Here is a 20,741-nt window from a genome sequence, read left to right on the forward strand (position 1 = left end):
TCCATATTGGCTATATCAATTTACATTCCCACCAACAGTGCAAGAGGGTTCCCTTTTCTCCACACCCTCTCCAGCATTTATTATTTGTAGATTTTTTGATGATGGACATTCTGGCCCGTGTGAGATGACATCTCATTGTAGTTTTGATTTGCATTTCTCTAATGATTAATGATGTTGAGCATTCTTTCATCTGTTTGTTGGCAATCTGTATATCTTCTTTGGAGAAATGTCTATTTAGGTCTTCTGCCTATTTTTGGATTGGGTTGTTTGTTTTTTAGATATTGAGCTGCATTAGCTGCTTGTAAATTCGGAAGATTAATCCTTTGTCCGTTGCTTCATTTGCAAATATTTTCTCCCATTCTGAGGGTTGTCTTTTGGTCTTGTTTATGGTTTCCTCTGCTGTGTAAAAGCTTTAAAGTTTCATTAGGTCCCATTTGTTTATTTAATTTTTATTTAATTTTTATTTTTTTTTGAAGTACGTGGGCCCCTCACTGCTGTGGCCTCTCTCGTTTTGGAGCACAGACTTCGGACGCGCAGGCTCAGCGGCCATGGCTCACGGGCCCAGCCGCTCTGCAGTATGTGGGATCTTCCCAGACCGGGGCACGAACCTGTGTCCCCTGCATCGGCAGGCAGACTCTCAACCACTGCGCCACCAGGGAAGCCCCCATTTGTTTATTTTTGTTTTTATTTCCATTCCTCTAGGAGGTGGGTCAAAAAGGATCTTGCTGTGATTTATGTTATAGAGTGTTCTGCCTATGTTTTCCTCTAAGAGTTTTATAGTGTCTGGCCTTACATTTAGGTCTTTAATCCATTTTGAGCTTATTTTTGTGTATGGTGTTAGGGAGTGTTCTAATTTCATTCTTTTACACGTAGCTGTCCAGTTTTCCCAGCACCACTTATTGAAGAAGCTGTCTTTTCTCCATTGGATATTCTTGCCTCCTTTATCAAAGATAAGGTGACCATATATGCGTGGGTTTATCTCTCGGCTTTCTATCCTGTTCCATTGATCTCTATTTCTGTTTTTGTGCCAGTACCATACTGTCTTGATTACTGTAGTTTTGTAGTATAGTCTGGAGTCTGGGAGCCTGATTCCTCCAACTCTGTTTTTCTTTCTCAAGATTGCTTTGGCTATTCAGGGTCTTCTGTGTTTCCATACAAATTGTGAAATGTTTTGTTCTAGTTCTGTGAAAAATGCCAGTGGTAATTTGATAGGGATTGCATTGAATCTGTAGCTTGCTTTGGGTAGTAGAGTCATTTTCACAATGTTGATTCTTCCAATCCAAGAACATGGTATATCTCTCCATCTATTTGTATCATCTTTAATTTCTTTCATCAGTGTCTTATAACTATCTGCATACAGGTCTTTAGTCTCCTTAGGTAGGTTTATTCCTAGGTATTTTATTCTTTTTGTTGCAATGGTAAATGGGAGTGTTTCCTTAATTTCTCTTTCAGAATTTTCAACATTAGTGTATAGGAATGCAAGAGATTTCTGTGCATTAATTTTGTATCCTGCTACTTTACCAAACTCATTGATTAGCTCTAGCAGTTTTCTGGTAGCATCTTTAGGATCCACTATGTATAGTATCATGTCTTCTGCAAACAGTGACAGCTTTACTTCTTCTTTTCCAATATGGATTCCTTTTATTTCTTTTTCTTCTCTGATTGCTGTGGCTAAAACTTCCAAAACTATGTTGAATAATTTTGGTGAGAGTGGGCAACCTTGTCTTGTTCCTGATCTTAGTGGAAATGGTTTCAGTTATTCACCATTGAGGACGATGTTGGCTGTGGATTTGTCATATATGGCCTTTATTATGTTGAGGAAAGTTCCCTCTATGCCTACTTTCTGGAGGGTTTTTATCATAAGTGGGTGTTGAATTTTGTTGAAAGCTTTCTCTGCATCTATTGAGATGATCATATGGTTTTTCTCCTTCATTTTGTTTATATGGTTTATCACATTGATTGATTTGCGTATATGGAAGAATCCTTGCATTCCTGGGATAAAACCCACTTGATCATGGTGTATGATTCTTTTAATGTGCTCTTGGATTCTGTTTGCTAGTATTTTGTTGAGGATTTTTGCATCTATGTCATCAGTGATATTGCCCTGTAATTTTCTTTCTTTGTGACATCTTTGTCTGGTTTTGGTATCAGGGTGATGGTGGCCTCATAGAATGAGCTTGGGAGTGTTCCTTCCTCTGCTATATTTTGGAAGAGTTTGAGAAGGATAGGTGCTAGCTCTTCTGTAAATGTTTGCTAGCGTTTGCCTGTGAAGCCATCTGATCCTGGGCTTTTGTTTGTGAGAAGATTTTTAATCACAGTTTCAATTTCAGTGCTTGTGATTGGTCTGTTCATATTTCCTTTCTCTTCCTGATTCAGTCTCGGAACGTTGTGCTTTTCTAAGAATTGGTCCATTTCTTCCAGGTTGTTCATTTTATTGGTGTATAGTTGATTGTAGTAATCTCCCATGATCCTCTGTATTTCTGCGGTGTCAGTTGTTACCTCTCCTTTTTCATTTCTAATTCTGTTCATTTGAGTCTTCCCCCATTTTTTCTTGATGAGTCTGGCAAATGGTTTATCAATTTTGTTTATTTTCTCAAAGAACCAGCTTTTAGTTTTATTGATCTTTGGTACTGTTTCCTTCATTTATTTTTTCATTTATTTCTGACCTGACCTGTATGATTTCTTTCCTTCTGGTAACTTTGAGCTTTCTTTGTTCTTCTTTCTCTAATTGCTTTAGGTGTAAGTTTAGGTTGTTTATTTGAGATGTTTCTTGTTTCTTAAGGTAGGATTGTATTGCTATAAACTTCCCTCTTAGAACTGCTTTTGCTGCATCCCATAGGTTTTGGGTCACCATGTTTTCATTGTCATTTATTTCTAGGTATTTTTTGATTTCCTCTTTGATTTCTTCAGTGATCTCTTGGTTATTAAGTAGTGTATTGTTTAGCCTCCATCTGTTTGTATTTTTTACAGATTTTTTCCTGTAATTGGTATCTAGTCTCATAGCATTGTGGTCAGAAAAGGTACTCGATATGATTTCAATTTTCTTAAATTTACCAAGGCTTGATTTGTGACCCAAGACATGATGTATCCTGGAGAATGTTCCATAAGCACTTGAGAAGAAAGTGTATTTTGTTGTTTTTGGATGGAATATCCTGTAAATATCAATTAAGTCCATCTTTTTTAATGTATCATTTAAAGCTTGTGTTTCCTTATTCATTTTCATTTTGGATGATCTGTCCATTGGTGAAAGTGGGGTGTTAAATTTCCCTACTATGACTGTGTTACTGTCGATTTCCCCTTTTATGTCTGTTAGTATTTGCCTTATGTATTGAGGTGTTCCTATGTTGGGTGCATAAATATTTACAATTGTTATATCTTCTTCTTGGATTGATCCCTTGATCATTATGTAGTGTCCTTCTTTGTCTCTTGTAATAGTCTTTATTTTAAAGTCTATTTTGTTGGATATGAGAATTGTTACTCCAACTCTCTTTTGATTTCCATTTTCATGGGATATCTTCTTCCATCTCCTCACTTTCAGTCTGTATGTGTTCCTAGGTCTGAAATGGGTATCTTGTAGACAGCATATTTACAGGTTTTGTTTTGTATCCATTCAGCCAGTCTATAACTTTTGGTTGGAGTACTTAATCCATTTACATTTAAGGGAGTTATCAATATGTATGTTTCTATTACTATTTTCTTAATTGTTTAGGATTTGTTATTGTAGGTCTTTTCCTTGTCTTGTGTTTACTGCCTAGAGAAGTTCCTTTAGAATTTTTGTATAGCTGGTGGGTGGTCCTGAATTCTCTTAGCTTTTGCTTTCTGTAAAGGTTATAATTTCTCTGTCAAATCTGAATGAGATCCTTGCTGGGTAGAGAAATCTTGGTTGTAAGTTTTTCCTTTTCATCACTTTAAATGTCCTGCCACTCCCTTCTGGCTTGCAGAGTTTCTGCTGAAAGATCAGCTGTCAACCTTATTGGGATTTCCTTGTATGTTATTTGTTGTTTTTCCTTTGCTGCTTTTAATATTTGTTCTTTGTATTTAATTTTGATAGTTTGATTAATATGTGTCTTGGCATGTTTCTCCTTGGATTTATCCTGTATGGGACTCTCTGTGCTTCCTGGACTTGATTAACTATTTACTTTCCCATATTAGTGAAGTTTTCAACTATAATCCCTTCAAGTATTTTCTCAGTACCTTTCTTTTTCTCTTCTCCTTCTGGGACCCCTAAAATGGAATGTTGGTGTGTTTAATGCTGTCCCAGAGGTATAGACATCCTTTAATGATAGAAGTAGAGTCAGCGCATATTGACCACTTCCCCCAAGTGAAGGTACATCACCATGTTAGTTAGTCTATTGACTACTCTGTAACATTTACTTTAGAAATTCTAGTCATCATAGACACTCTTATACCTAGTTATCTCTTTACTCCTCACTTTACATTTTACTGGATGAAAACATTAATATCCCTACACTTCCTTTTACTTCCCTCCTCCCCTTTTCACTTCCCTCTCTCTTCTGCATTTTTAGGTTACTAAATTTTAATAGTACTTCTAATTTATTAACATAATAAAAGTTATGAGCTTTGCCTACAGATTGATTCCAAAAGCTGAAACTCAGGAGTGTTTATATGATTATGATTTTGTGAATATTGTTCACTGCAGAGCCAAATTATATGCTATGATTATATTTCCCTTCTAGCTTTTTTTTTTTTGAATTTCTAATTGCCTTTTTTCTTATATTGTCTGTCTTTGCAGCAGTAATGATACTGTCAAACCAAAGGTATCTTTTTATCATTACCACCCCACGCCGATCTATTGATACCTCTTTTTTTGGAGCCAACTATCCTTTTTTTCTCATCTGGGCTGATTACTCTCTAGGTTGGCTGAGGAGATGTCATTTTGCGTCTTCCTACTCTTGTTACTCTCCTAGGCTGGAGTCCCAGTTTTTTGATTGCATACCTTTTGTTTTTTTGGTTTACATCTTAAAGTTGTTGGAGCATGTCTTAAGGTAATTTCCCAAGAAAGAGTATGATACAAGGGAGATAAATGCCCTGGGTCTCTACATGTCTGAAAAAAAAGTCATTATTGTTTTCTCATACTGAATTGATAGATTGACTATCAAATTCTAAATTGAAAATAATTTTTGCTTTATTACTTTGGAGGGTTTAAGTTTTAAAATACATGTTGATTTGCCAAGTTTGATGTCAATTTGCTTCTCATTATTGAGCGAACTGTTTTTTCCTTTCAGGAAATTTTAGGATAGTCTCTTGACACTTGGTGTTCTAAAATTTCAAGAATGTGGGACTGGATGTAGGTATTTTTCTATTCGTTTATTTTATTGCACAATTAGTGCACCATTTTAGTCTGGAAAGTTGTTTACCTAATTCTGGGAATTTCTTACATTATTTCTTTAATAATTACCCACTCTGCATTTTATCTTTCTAGAATTCACATTGGCTGGATATTGGAACTTCTGGGTTGATGTTTTTATGACTTTGCTTTCTGTCTCCTTGTGTTTAGATTCTATTTTCAGAGACAGTTTCTTTATTTTATATTCAAATTTTTTGTTAATATTTTTAAATTTGGCAATTATGTATTTTTATTTCTAAGTGCTTTTTTTTTGGGTTCTCTGATTGCTCCTTTTCCATAACACCCCTGTTGGAGGAGGTCATCGAGAGGATGTGACCACCATTTGATCCAGTAGCTGGCCCCGGGCAATTGGAGGCTTCTTACCTCTCCCTTGTCTTTGGAATGTAAATACCTTCAGCCCTCCTTCCCATACTAGGAGTCATTTTCAAGGATGGCGCCTGGAGAGAGCAATGTGTTGCTGAGAGCATTTGGACTACATATGCAAATGAACCCTGTTAAGGCCTCTATATAAACTTTCAAGATTCTGGTGGGCAGGTGTGGAGATCTACTCATCTTGTGGACACCAAAGACAAGCCTCTGTAAATTCTCTTGCTTATTAAATCTGCCACCTACCAACTTGGAGTGGTCTGCCTCTTTCTTCAGTCTCTCCTTGCCCTCTGCATTCAGGGGTCAGATTTGGACTTCACCTGGGGAACTCTGGGGGTTGGGAACCAATGCCCCCATTCTCATTCTATGAGATTATAATGTCTGAGAATATTTGAGTTTCCTTTTTAAGTTCTCTTCTGCTCCCTAAATAATCTGTGCTGCCTCCAGTGTTGCTTTTCTCCTTCATTATCTCAATCTTTATTTTCATGCTGCATTCTTTTCCAAGTACATAATAATACTTTTTATGCATCATAGTTAAAATTAAGATCATAGAAAAAGTTGTGTGTGTGTGTGTGTGTGTGTGTGTGTGTGTGTTCACTGGTGGACTTTCTTTTTTCGGGTGAGTGAGTGGGGAGACAGTCATTAGCCTGGGGATCCTTAAGTAGGATGCTAAAGGGCTTCCAGACCTTTGGGACCCCAGGGCCACGACTAGCTCCCTTTGTTCTATTTTGGTCAGTTTCTTTTAGAAAAGTGCCCATTGTTTATGTATTGATTTTTGGCCAAATACTTATCTGCCTAGTATTCTGGTCAAACCATATGGAAGAGATAGTTGGGGGTGATGCTGTTAACAGTTTTCAGGCTTTAGTTCTGTGGTTCTCAGAGTCTTGAAGTCAGGCTGGCATTTTTCTAGACTCTCCTGGGTAGACTCTCCTATGCTCTGTAGCTCCCTTCTCCTTCCTCATATATTCCAGGTTTCCTTTGCCCAGATTCAGAACCTCTCATTTGCTTTTTCCTTTTCCAGAAATGTTTAGAAATATTTCACTTGCTAATAGCTTCCCTCCTGTTCTCTTCATTGTTGTGAATTTATGTCATTTTTGTTCTTTTAACATCTTTTTAATGTGGCCTTGGGAGAGAGAGAGTAAACATTTTTGCACAGTTTGCAATTTTGAACCATAAAATCCTCTGCATTTCTTTTCCCTCTCCCGTTTGATAGTTTAATGATTTTTTGCATTACCTTTTTCTTTAGTATAGGTAATACATGTATATATTACAAAATTTAAGAGGTGCAAAAGGGTATATAGCAAATTTAAATGTCTCTCTCATCCCTCTTCCTTAGGTATCCAGTTTCTTGTATGTCCTTCCAGAAGTAATCTACACAAACATGTATACTTTTAAACTTAAAAAATGCAAGCAGAAGCATAAAAACACACTGTTTCACACTTTTCTTTTTGCACTTACCAGTATCTTGGAGATCATTCCATATTGGTACAGCAAAGAGCTTTTTAAAATTTATTTTTAATCCTCGCTTGTGCTAGAAACCATCCAGATTCCAGCTAGTCTGGCCTGGGATTCATATCAAGGGCCTGCAAGTGATATCAAGGCAAACATTTGACAATATATTTCTTGCCTGAAATGTGAACTCATTATTTCCGGCGAGCTACTGAAAACACATTTTTAAAGAGAAAGTACTGATTATGTCCAAAACAAGAGGTTATTAACTGGAAATCTCCCTAGAATACTTTCATCTCACCTTGGCAAGAAAGATAGGCTCCTTTGTGCTTTGTTACCTTTATATCACACAATCCTTGATCAGTTAGGTATCTTGAATTGTGCAGGTAAGTGACAGAAGGAAGGGAAAAAAATGTGTCTTCGGCTGCCAACATTTACTTTAAATCTCTATAACTGTATATAAATGGTATAAAAAACATAAATTCCAGATATAAGCTGTTGTTAGGAAGGCATCAACAAAGAACCTCCTCTGTGCTAACCAGAACAACTGAAAGAAAAATTACTGTTGAGTACCTATCATATCAGTTTCAGAATCAATTATGTTGATACTGTCAAACTGGAACAAAGAAATAAACTGGCAATATGTAAAATAAAAAAAAAATTTAATTTCTGCAAAGTGTTTCACTAATGAATACATTGTAATTTATTTAACATTCCCTTATTGATCAACTTTTAGCTTCCCCTCCAATCTTTTGCTTTTATGAACAAAGCTACAATAAACCTCCTTTTATACACAGTATTTCACACACAAATGAGTAAGTTTGTGATAAATTCCTAAATGTGAAATTAATGGTAAATTGTCAGCTTTCTGTGTGTATGTGTGTGTGTATGTGTGTATGCATCAGTTAACGCCAATAACGTATGAGACTGCCTATGTCTCCACAACTTTGGCTACTGTACCAGTTAAGATCCAATCATATGCCATACCAATGACGGAAACAGAGTTTCATGTGAAGAACTGTTACCTCCGTACAAAATTGTTAAGAAGAGAATACTGAGGTACCAGGGAGGTAGCAATTGCAAAAAGCAGTCGCCATCTCTAAGGCTGGAGGAGCAAATGAAGAGGCTGAAATAAAACTTAGAAGCTTAGAGGAGGGAAACTTACAGTATTGAAATGCAGACCTCTTTACAGGAGGATTTTATTCCGTTGGTGCTGTGAGCTTGGAGGAGGGACACTGTGGACCCGGACCAGACTTCGAGGAGGGAGCACTAATCAGTTAGCGATGGTTCACCGAAAGGGGAAAGGTCAGGCTGACTCTTCAAGTAGTGGAAAAACTGCAAACTGGAATCAGCTGCTGCAGTGGTTAAGCACTGACTCCACAGGTGAAAAAAGTTGATGGGGTAATGTGGGTCAGAGCAGGATGTTGAGAGGGCGAAGCACATCCTTTCTTCCTTTTTCAGCCTCCTTGCTCCCCACCAGTACCTCTATTGGTAGAACCTATGCGGGCGCCAGATGGCAAAGCGGCGACACGGTGAGCAGCCACAGCTCCAGCATCCCAGAGTATGGAAGGATGGGCCCGGAGTCGGATTACAGCTGCTCAAAGACCACCAGAGCACTCCGGTGAGTTCTCAAACTTTTTGCCCATTGCCAACGTGACTGGTGAAAACTCAGAGCTTGTAGTTCTGATTAGCGTTCTCCTTACTGTGACTGAGGTCGAATACCTCTTAATTTTTAGAATTGTTTGATTTTTTTCCTTTCTGTGAATTGTCTTTTGATATCTTTTGTTCACGCTTGTTTTCTTTGGCTGTCGTTTTTGTTTCTTATACAAGAAAGAAATTAGGCTTTTGAATATAATGTGAGTTGGAAATACTTCTCCAGGTTTGTCATTTATCTTTTGGTATAATAGTGACTTTTCCGTGTATGTATTATTTTTACAGAGTTGAGTTTATCAATATTTTCTTTTGTGACTTCAGGGGTTTTCTTCACCTGTAGAAAGGCCTTTCCAACTTTGAGATGATAAAAATGTTCTTCCATTTTTTTCCTAGTGCTTTTATGGTTTTGGTTTTAAAATTTAAATATTTGCTCAATTTGGAATTTTTCCTATTATATAATATAAAGTATTAAGCCAAGTGTTTCTTCTTTAATGCTTTGCTGCCCAGATGTCCCAACACCATTCATTGAATAATCCATATTTTCTCCACCAATTTGAAAATTAGCCTTTATTATAATTTCTGTATGGTTTAAAAAAATTTTTTTTGGTTTGTTTCTGGACTTTCTAATCTGTTTCACTGATATGTCTATTCATGTATTAGCACCACACTGTTTTAATTACTCTAGCTTTTATAATATGGTTAAATATCTCCTAGAGCATTTCTTCCTCATTCCCTTTTTATAATCTTGATTATTTTTGATTCTGTGTTCTCCTATAGGAATATTATGGTCAGCTTGCCTAATTTTAAACCCTATTGGTAGTTTCATTGGGATTGTATAAAAACATAGATTATGAAAGTGCTGAAATTAACATGTTGTTTTTCTATTTAAGAATATGGTGTACCTTTCAATGTTTTTCTTCTTTTGCATATTTCTTAAGTATATTCCAAGATGCTTTCTTTACCTATTTTCTTCTTATTTGCAGCCACATGCATCTTGCCTTGTTATCTTCCTACACCCCAATTTTATCTTCATTGCATATGGTAGCCACACTTATATTGTGTTCAGAGTTACAGATATCTTGTGGTTCATATAATATGTTAAGAGTAATGGATATCTTGAGGTTTTATCGACGATAGTTTGCCATTTTGTTTTTCTTCTCCACGTTGCTTTTGGGTAATTGAGAGAATAAGGGGAACAGCTTTTTCCTGCTATTTAAAAATCAGATGCTATTTCAATTACATGCTCAAACACTCTGGGATCCCATCACATCGACTGCAAGAAATCCATTTTTTATTGCCAAATATTTCTGGGAATCTCTGGAATGATAAATAGTTCCACAAATATCCTTTGAATGTCATTGCCACCTCAGCTAGGCATCTGTGCCTCAACATTCTGCAGTTAGCATTTATTTATCTCAAGACCAGGGTGTTACCCTTTCACCTATCCCACCTGTTTTCAACCTGGGGCAATATTTTCCTGGCCTTCCAAGGAGTAACAGGAACAACGATTCTGGATTCTCAATTTCCATATGTTTTCTTTCCTAAAATTCATCTGCCTGAGAATATGCCAGTGGTCTGCAGGTTCTCTTTTCCGACTTCCCCTTCTACTCTTTCACTTTCACACTGTGTTAAGGAAAGGCCTCAGTCTCACCAATTCTGGATCTTACTATGTGCATTGTCCTGGGGTGGACAGTAAACACCCCAGGTTGCTTGCTTTCTTCTAGGGGGCAACCAAGGGAACACTTGAGAATACTGGTGCTGGTATTGAGAAAGTGAATGGCTGCAGGGATTGGTAACAAAGGCTTTTGCAACTCAGGTGGTTCCAATTCTTTGCTTTCCTTAAAGCTGAAGGAAGACTTAAAGGGGTTGTCAGTGGATAGGTGATTTAAATTAATTTTTGTTGATTATTGCTTTTGTTTTGTATGTAGCTTGTAAAAAATGAAAGGAAATGAAGGGAGTGACTATAATAAAGCTCCTTGTGTTTGCACCTAGTTATATATATGAACAGTTTTCTCAAATGCTTACATAAAATGCAATAAAATTGATAAATGGTCTCTAGTAATGAAAAATGTTCATCTATGTATATATGAACTAATTTTAAAAAGCCACATCTATCTCATTAAGAAATTCACTTCCTGCAAGAACATATGTTTTAAATTTGAAATTACTTATCAAAATCACCTACATATAAAAATTAGAATAGTAACCTAATTAGAAGAAACTCTTTAGCATTTAGATCCTTATAGCCACTGGAAATTAAATAAAATGTGTTTTCATTAATTTACTTATTTTTGTGGCAGAGAATTATGATAGGGTGATCAATAAAATACTTTCAAGAATAAAATTTACATTATGATAAAATTCTATGGGGAAATGGATTGGAACTATAAGTTCTAGGAGGAAAAGGAGTGATGTAAAGTTTTGACTGTTAAAATAGACCTTGCTAATGTTTTTTTAAATGGATGAAGTATATGAATCTCAATATTCTGTGGAATGTATTTAACAAATGATGTAACAGTTTGATTTAAAAATGGCAGTATTTATAATATGCCAGAAATTATGTTCTTTACAATTATTTAAACTTGTGATGAAAAATTTTAATTGCCAAACTAACAATGTATGAGAAGGTACATAGACTTTTCTAAATTCTTTTAGAGGATTTTCAAGGCAAAAACCCAAACAATCCCCATACCCCAGAAAAACAAAAACCAAACTCTTGGCTATTGCCTTAAACCTTCACTGCAAGGAAATACCCAATTTTAACCTGAAACTTTGAGAATAAGAAAATAGATTAATGAATGTACAGGGAAAGTGAATAAATCCCAGATGAATATAGTTTGGGAGTTTGGGGGCACAAACTGCTCTATATGGGTGCCCTATTGGACCAGTCTTCGCCTGGCTCTGGGTTCTTTTACTATACAGATATCCCTGAGCCCATATTAAAGGGGTACCCTCCCCTTTGAGTACCTTTGAACCTCAACCTTTTAAATCTAGGACCCAGGTTCTAGAAGCATAAGGATACGGAATAGTTTCCCACTCTCTTCAGGTGAAGCCCCAAGATTTACCTGTGAAAGCTTGCCCGTCTACTAGGATAAGTATTATGGCTCATTTCCTTTGGGAAACTGAAATACACACCGATTCTGAGGTGTGGTTTTATCCTTAGGCTTCCCGTGGTAGACAGACATCAGTCCCTTTGACAATATCCTGATTATTTTGTCTTAAATAACATCACTTAAGGGACATTAAGTCCAGTCGGGGCAACAGTCTGGCTAAATTTGTTTTCTCACTCTTCTCCAGTGATGAAACGTTAAATGTGAATATCTTTTCTAGTCTCCTCTTTTGGTAAGGACTTGAAAAATAACACACGGACCTCCCAAGAATCAGTAAGAAACTCTCACACAGGGAAGATAAACTTACCTATTAGAATACAATCTGCATTGATAAAGATATGTTAAACGGCACATGCAAGTTACATCACTTAACAGAGCACAGCCTGCTCAGCTGAAACATTTTACATTTGATTATTTCAACATCTTTTCCAAGTTCAATGGGAGGGCTAAAAATACATCAGAAAGTTAAAAGGACCTTCAAACAATTTTCTTTTTCCTCCAGAAGCAAAGGTGGCCTTTCCCAAGAAGTCAGCTCCTTTCTGAAATTCTTAAGGGACTATATTGTAGACTAACCAAAGATGATCTCATTTCATAGTTTAAAATTTTCTGGCTGATCCCACTTTCACATCCTCCCAATTCGCCAAACTAGAGAATGCAAGGAGTAGCCCATTAGTCTCTCCCAGGGTCACTGCAGATTTTTATCCTACAAATATAGATTCTTGTAAGAACTCACAAGAACGAGAGGCACATCTGCAGTCTCTTAGCTATGTTGCTTGCTTGCTTTGCTGCTGGGCCATGTGGGGCTGGGTATATATCTTTTAGACATTTTCTTAATAAGATTGTACAAAATAATACATAAAAAAACACAAAAAATAAAGAAAACATTTTAAATCTTATATACAGTACCTTAAACTACACTAGTATAGTACAACAGCTGGCATACAGGGGCTGGCATCAAGTGAACAGGCAAGAAGAGTTACTGACTGGAGGAGGGAGAGAAGGTGGGAGATGGTAGATCAGTGTACAGTTTTCTTATTCTCTTCTTGTCTGGAATTTGTATTGTTATATTAGCATTATAAAATGAGTTGTTTAGCTTTTGTCTTTTTCTATATTCTGAGACAGTTGATATATTTTGGGAAGGATCTATTTCTTAGCAATAATCTGGAACTTATCCATAAACCATCTGGGACCAGTGCATAGACTTTTCAATTTCTTCTACAGTGTTGGTCTTTTAACATTTTATTCCTATTCTTCCCCCAGTTTTGAAAGTTCATATTTTCCTAGAAATTGTCCAATTCATTTGGACATGAAAATCTAAGTACCACTTAGATTTTCATTTTTTTTGGTACAGTATATATCTGTGTCTTTATTCCTGTCCTGCCCCTAGGTTCTTCAGAACCATTTTTTTTTATTTCATATATATGTGTTAGCATTACAGTATATGTTTTTCTCTTTCTGACTTTCTTCACTCTGTATGACAGACTCTAGGTCCATCCACCTCACTACAAATAACTCAATTTCATTTCTTTTTATGGCTGAGTAATATTCCATTGTATATATGTGCCACATCTTCTTTAACCATTCATCTGTTGATGGACACTTAGGTTGCTTCCATGTCCTGGCTATTGTAAATAGAGCTGCAGTGAACATTGTTGTACATGAGTCTTTTTGAATTTCTCAGGGTATATGCCCAGTAGTGGGATTACAGGGTCATATGGTAGTTCTATTTTTAGTTTTATAAGGAACCTCCATACTGTTCCCCATAGTGGCTGTATCAATTTACACTCCCACCAACAATTCAAGAGGGTTCCCTTTTCTCCACATGCTCTCTAGCATTTATTGTTTGTAGACTTTTTGATGATGACCATTATGACTGGTGTGAGGTGATATCTCACTGTAGTTTTGATTTGCGTTTCTCTAATGATTAGTGGCATTGAGCATTCTTTCATGTGTTTGTTGGAAAACTGTATATCTTCTTTGGAGAAATGTCTATTTAGGTCTTCTGCCCATTTTTGGATTGGGTTGTTTGTTTTTTTTGATATTGAGCTGCATGAGCTACTTGTAAATTTTGGAGATTAATCCTTTGTCAGTTGCTTCATTTGCAAATATTTTCTCCCATTCTGAGGGTTGTCTTTTTGTCTTGTTTATGTTTTCCTTTGCTGTGCAAGAGCTTTTAAGTTTAATTAGGTCCCATTTATTTTTGTTTTTACTTCCATTTCTCTAGGAGGTGGGTCAAAAAGGATCTTGCTGTGATTTATGTCATAGAGTGTTCTGCCTATGTTTTCCTCTAAGAGTTTGATGGTGTCTGGCCTTACGTTTAGGTCTTTAATCCATTTTGAGTTTATTTTTGTGGATGGTGTTAGGGAGTGGTCTAATTTCATTCTTTTACATGTAGCTGTCCAGTTTTCCCAGCACCACTTATTGAAGAGGCTGTCCTTTCTCCATTGTATATTCTTGCCTCCGTTATCAAAGGTAAGGTGACCATATGTGCATGGGTTTATCTCTCGGCTTTCTATCCTGTTCCATTGATCTATTTTTCTGGTTTTGTGCCAGTACCATACTGTCTTGATTACTGTAGCTTTGTAGTATAGTCTGAAGTCCAGGAGCCTGATTCCTCCAGCTCTGTTTTTCTTTCTCAAGATTGCTTTGGCTATTCAGGGTCTTTTTTGTTTCCATACAAATTGTGATTTTTTTTGTTCTAGTTCTGTGAAAAATGCCATTGGTAGTTTGATAGGGATTGCATTGCTCTGGGTAGTATAGTCATTTTCACAATGTTGATTTTTCCAATCCAAGAACATGGTATATCTCTCCATCTGTTTGTATCATATTTAATTTCTTTCATCAGTGTCTTATAGTTTTCTGCATACAGGTCTTTTGTCTCCTTAGGTAGGTTTATTCCTAGGTATTTTATTCTTTTTGTTGCAATGGTAAATGGGAGTGTTTCCTTAATTTCTCTTTCAGATTTTTCATCATTAGTGTATAGGCATGCAAGAGATTTCTGTGCATTGATTTTGCATCCTGCTACTTTAACAAATTCATTGATTAGCTCTAGTAGTTTTCTGGTAGCGTCTTTAGGATTCTCTATGTATAGTTATCATGTCATCTTCAAACAGTGACAGCTTTACTTCTTCTTCTCTGATTTGGATTCCTTTTATTTCTTTTTCTTCTCTGATTGCTGTGGCTAAAATCTCCATAATTATGTTGAATAATAGTGGTGAGAGTGGGCAACCTTGTCTTTTTCCTGATCTTAGTAGAAATGGTTTCAGTTTTTCACCATTGAGAATGATGTTGACTGTGGGTTTGTCATATATGGACTTTATTATGTGGAGGTAAGTTCCCTCTATGCATATGGAGGGTTTTTATTGTAAATGGGTGTTGAAATTTGTCAAAAGCATTTTCTGCTTCTATTGAGATGATCATATGGTTTTTCTCCTTCAATTTGTTAATATGGTGTATCACATTGATAGATTTGCATATATTGAAGAATCCTTGTATTCCTGGGATAATCCCCACTTGATCATGGTGTATGATTGTTTTAATGTGCTGTTGGATTCTGTTTGCTAGTATTTTTTTTTTTAAAGAAGATGTTGGGGATAGGAGTTTATTAATTAATTTTATTTTTATTTATTTTTGCTGTGTTGGGTCTTTGTTTCTGTGCAAGGGCTTTCTCTAGTTGTGGTAAGCGGGGCCCACTCTTCATCGCGGTGTGCGGGCCTCTCACTATCGCAGTCTCTCTTGTTGAGGAGCACAGGCTCCAGACGTGCAGGCTCAGTAGTTGTGGCTCACAGGCCTAGCTGCTCCGTGGCATGTGGGATCCTCCCAGACTAGGGCTCGAACCCATGTCCCCTGCATTAGCAGGCAGATTCTCAACCACTGCGCCACTAGGGAAGCTCCCTGTTTGCTAATATTTTGTTGAGGATTTTTGCATCTATGTCATCAGTGATATTGCCCTGTAGTTTTCTTTCTTTGTGACATCTTTGTCTGGTTTTAGTATCAGGGTGATTGTGGCCTCATAGAATGAGTTTGGGAGTGTTCCTCCCTCTGCTATAATTTGGAGGAATTTGAGAAGGATAGGTGTTAGGTCTTCTGTAAATGTTTGATAGAATTTGCTTGTGAAGACATTTGGTCCTGGGCTTTTGTTTGTTGGAAGATTTTTAATCACAGTCTCAATTTCGGTGCCTATGGTTGGTCTGTTTAGATTTTCTATTTATTCCTGGTTCAGTCTTGGAAGTTTGTACTTTTCTAAGAGTTTGTCCATTTCTTCCAGGTTGTCCATTTGATTGGTATACAGTTGCTTGTAGTAACTTCTCATGATCCTTTGTATTTCTGCAATGTCAGTTGTTACTTCTCCTTTTTTCATTTCTAATTCTATTGAGTCTTCTCCCTTTTTGTCTTGATGAATCTGGCTAATGGTTTATCAATTTTGTCTAACTTCTCAGAACCAGCTTTTAGTTTTATTGATCTTTAGTATTGTTTCCTTCATTTCTTTTTCATCTATTTCTAATCTGATCTTTATGATTTCCTTCCTTCTGGTAACTTTGGGTTATTTTTTTTGGTGTTGTTCTTCATTCTCTAATTGCTTTAGGTGTAAGGTTAGGTTGTTTATTTGAGATGTTTGTTGTTTCTTGAGGTAGGATTATATTGCTATAAACTTCCCTCTTAGAACTGCTTTTGCTGCATCCCATAGGTTTTGGGTCATTGTGTTTTCATTGTCATTTGTTTCTAGGTATTTTTTGATTTCCTCTTTGATTTCTTCAGTGCTGTCTTGGTTATTAAGTAGTGTATTGTTTAGCCTCCATGTAGTTGTATTTTTTACAGATTTTTTCCTGTAATTGATATGTAGTCTCATAGCGTTGTTGTCAGAAAAGATACTTGCTATGATTTCAGTTTTCTTAAATTTACCAAGGCTTGATTGTGACCCATTATATGATCTATCCTGGAAAATGTTCCATGAGCACTTGAGAAGAAAGTGTATTCTGTTGTTTTTGGATGGAATGTCCTATAAATATCAATTAAATCCATCTTGTTTAATGTATCATTTAAAGCTTGTGTTTCCTTATTCATTTTCATTTTGGATTATCTGTCCATTGGTGAATGTGGGCTGTTAAAGTCCCCTACTATGATTGTGTTACTGTCGATTTCTCCTTTTATAGCTGTTAGCATTTATATTATGTATAGAGGTACTCCTGTGTTGGGTGCATAAATATTTACAATTGTTATATCTTCTTGGATTGCTCCCTTGTTCATTATGTAGTGTCCTTCTTTGTCTCTTGTATTAGTCTTTATTTTGAAGTCTATTTTGTCTGATATGAGAATTGCTACTCCATCTTTCTTTTGATTTCCAGTTGCATGGAATATATTTTTCCATCCTCTCACTTTCAGTCTGTATGTGTCCCGAGGTCTGAAGAGGATCTCTTGTAGACAGCATATACACAGGTCTTGTTTTTGTATCCATTCAGCCAGTCTATGTCTTTTGGTTGGAGCATTTAATCCATTTACATTTAAGGTAGTTATTGATATGTATGTTCTTATTACCATTTTCTTAATTATTTTGGATTTGTTATTGTAGGTCTTTTCCTTCTTTTGTGTTTCCTGCCTAGGTAAGTTCCTTTAGCGTTTGTTGTAAAGCTGGTTTGGTGGTCCTGGATTCTTTTAGCTTTTGCTTGTCTGTAAAGGTTTTGATTTCTCTGTTGAATCTGAATGAGATCCTTGCTGGGTAGAGTAATCTTGGTTGTAGGTTTTTCCCTTTCATCACTTTAAATATGTCCTGCCACTCCCTTCTGGCTTGCAGAGTTTCTGCTGAAAGATCAGCTGTTAACCTTATGGGGATGCCCTTGGATGTTATTTGTTGTTTTTCCCTTGCTGCTTTTAATATTTTTTCTTTGTATTTAATTGTTGATAGTTTGATTAATATGTGTCTTGGCATGTTTCTCCTTGGCTTATCCTGTATGGGACTCTTTATGCTTCCTGGACTTGATTGACTATTTCCTTTCCCATATTAGGGAAGTTTTCAACTATAATCTCTTCAAATATTTTCTCCGTCCCTTTCTTTTTCTCTTCTTCTTCTGGGACCCCTGTAATTCGAATGTTGGTGCATTTAATGTTGTCCCAGAGGTCTCTGAGACTGTCCTCAATTCTTCTCATCCTTTTTTCTTTATTCTGCTCTGCAGTAGTTATTTCCACTATTTTATCTTCCAGGTCACTTATCCATTCTTCTGCCTCAGTTATTCTGCTATTGATTCCTTCTAGAGAATTTTAAATTTCATTTACTGTGTTGTTCATCATTGTTTGCTCTTTAGTTCTTCCAGGTCCTTGTTAAATGTTGTATTTTCTCCATTTTATTTCCAAGATTTTGGATCATCTTTAGTATCATTACTCTGAATTCATTTTCAGATAGACTGCCTATTTCCTCTTCATTTATTGGTCTGGTGGGTTTTTACCTTGCTCCTTCATCTGCTGTGTGTTTCTCTGTCTTCTCATTTTGCTTAACTCACTGTGTTTAGGATCTCCTTTTCGCAGGCTGCAGGTTCGTCATTCCTATTGTTTTTGGTGTCTGCCCCAGTGACTAATGTTGGTTCAGTGGGTTGTGTAGGCTTCCTGGTGGAGGGGACTGGTGCCTGTGTTCTGGAGGATGAGGCTGGATCATGTCTTTCTGGTGGGCGGGACCATGTCTGGTGGTGTGTTTGGGGTGTCTGTAACCTTATTATGATTTTAGCCAGCCTCTCTTATTATGTGTGTGGTTGTGTTCCTGTTTTGCTAGTTGTTTGGCATAGGGTGTCCAGTGCTGTAGCTTGCTGGTCATTGAGTGGAGCTGGGTGTTAATATTGAGATGGAGATCTCTGGGAGAGGTTTCGCTGTTTGATATTATGTGGAGCCAGGAGGTCTCTGGTGGACCAATGTCCGGAACTTGGCTCTCCCTCCTGAGAGGCACAGGCCTGATACCTGGCCAGAGAACCAAGACCCTGTTAGCCACACAGCTCAGAAGAAAAGGGAGAAAAAAAGAAAGAAAGAAAAACATATATATAAAGTTATTAAAATAAAAAAAATTAAAAAGTAATAAAAAAAGGGGAAAAAAAAGGAGAGCAACCAAACCAAAAAACAAATCCACCAATGATAACAAGTGCTAAAAACTATACTAAAAACAAACAAACAAACAAAGAAAGTGGACAGACAGAACCCTAGGACAAATGGTAAAAGCAAAGCTATACAGAGAAAATCACACAAAGAAGCAAACACATACACACTCACAAAAAGAGAAAAAGGAAAAAAGTATTTATATTGTTGCTCCCAAAGTTCACCGCCTCAAGTTTGGGATAATTCATTGTCTGTTCAGGTATTCCACAGATGCAGGGAACATCAAGATGATTGTGGAGATTTAATCCGCTGCTCCTGAGGCTGCTGGGAGAGAGCTCCCTTTCTCTTCTTTGTTCACACAGTTCCTGGGGTTCAGGTTTGGATTTGGCCCCGCCTCTGCCTGTAGGTTGCCTGAGGGTGTCTGTTCTTCGCTCAGACAGGACGGGGTTAAAGTAGCAGCTGATTAGGGGGCTCTGGCTCACTCAGGTTGGGGGGAGGGCGGCGTTCGGAATGCGGGGCGAACCTGCGGTGGCAGAGGCCAGCGTGACGTTGCAATGGCCTGAGGCGCACCGTGTGTTCTCCCGGGTAAGTTGTCCCTAGGTCACGGGACCCTGGCAGTGGCGGGCTGCACAGGCTCCCAGGAGGGGAGGTGTGGATAGTGACCTGTGCTTGCACACAGGCTTCTTGGTGTCTGCAGCAGCAGCCTTAGCATTTCATGCCCATGGTGTCTGCACTGATAGCCTCGGCTCACGTCCGTCTCTGGAGCTCGTTTAGGCGGTGCTCTGAATCCCCTCTCCTCACGCACCTTGAAACAATGGTCTCTTGCCTCTTAGGCAGGTCCAGACTTTTTCCCGGACTCCCTCCTGGTTAGCTGTGGTGCACTAGCCCTTTTCAGGCTTTCTTCATGCAGCCAACCCCAGTCCTCTCCCTGGGATCTGACCTCTGAAGCCGTAGCCTCAGCTCCCAGCCCTACCCTGTCCCGGTGGTTAGCAGACAAGCCTCTCGGGCTGGTGAGTGCTGGTCAGCACTGATCCTCCGTGCGGGAATCTCTCCACTTTGCCCTCTGCACCCTTGTTGCTGCGCTCTTCTCCGTGGCTCCGAAGCTTCCCTGTCGCCACCCTCTGTCTCCACCAGTGAAGGGGCTTCCTAGTGTGTGGAAACTTTTCCTCCTTCACAGCTCCCTCCCACTGGTGCAGGTCCCGTCCCTATTCTTTTAGCCCTGTTTTTTCTTTTGCCCTACCCAGGTACGTGGGGAATTTCTTGCCTTTTGGGAAGTCTGAGGTCTTCTGTCACTATTCAGTAGGTGTTCTGTAGGAGTTTTTCCACATGTAGATGTATTTCTGATGTATTTGTGGGGAGGAAGGCGAACTCCACATCTCACTCCTCCGCCGCCTTGAAGCTGCCCCCTTATTCTTTTGTATGTTTTTTTTTAAAATTAATCTACTGTTTTCAGATAGAACTGTGTCATAGTCCATCCATAGACATTGGATTTGTTTTTTCTTGTTGTGGTTCTATGATTTCTTCTTACTTTTACTTTATTTCAAAGCTATTTTGCTAGTTACATAAAATTTCATGACTGATATTATTTCTGAATACATATGAATATAAAACATTATTAATGTTATTATAAAATATGTCAGTTATTAACATTATTTATATTATAAAAAATATCCCCATTTCCTTCTTTTGAAAGTGTGAACTCTATGTTATGTGATATCAAT

General features: G+C 37.5%; 1 protein-coding gene across 1 annotated transcript in view; it reads left to right on the forward strand.

The window, feature by feature from the left end:
* The window catches only part of CRP (C-reactive protein), a gene marked incomplete at both ends in the record, with an annotated part of 107,415 nt that overhangs the window by 38,668 nt on the left and 48,006 nt on the right, over positions 1-20,741 (forward strand). The window contains 1 exon segment of the mRNA XM_082657754.1: positions 8,645-8,804. Coding sequence (XP_082513880.1) covers positions 8,645-8,804 — 160 coding nt within the window.

This window comes from Grampus griseus (genome assembly GCF_964374135.1).
Source record: "Grampus griseus genome assembly, chromosome: 1".
NCBI classification, from domain to species: Eukaryota; Metazoa; Chordata; class Mammalia; order Artiodactyla; family Delphinidae; genus Grampus; species Grampus griseus.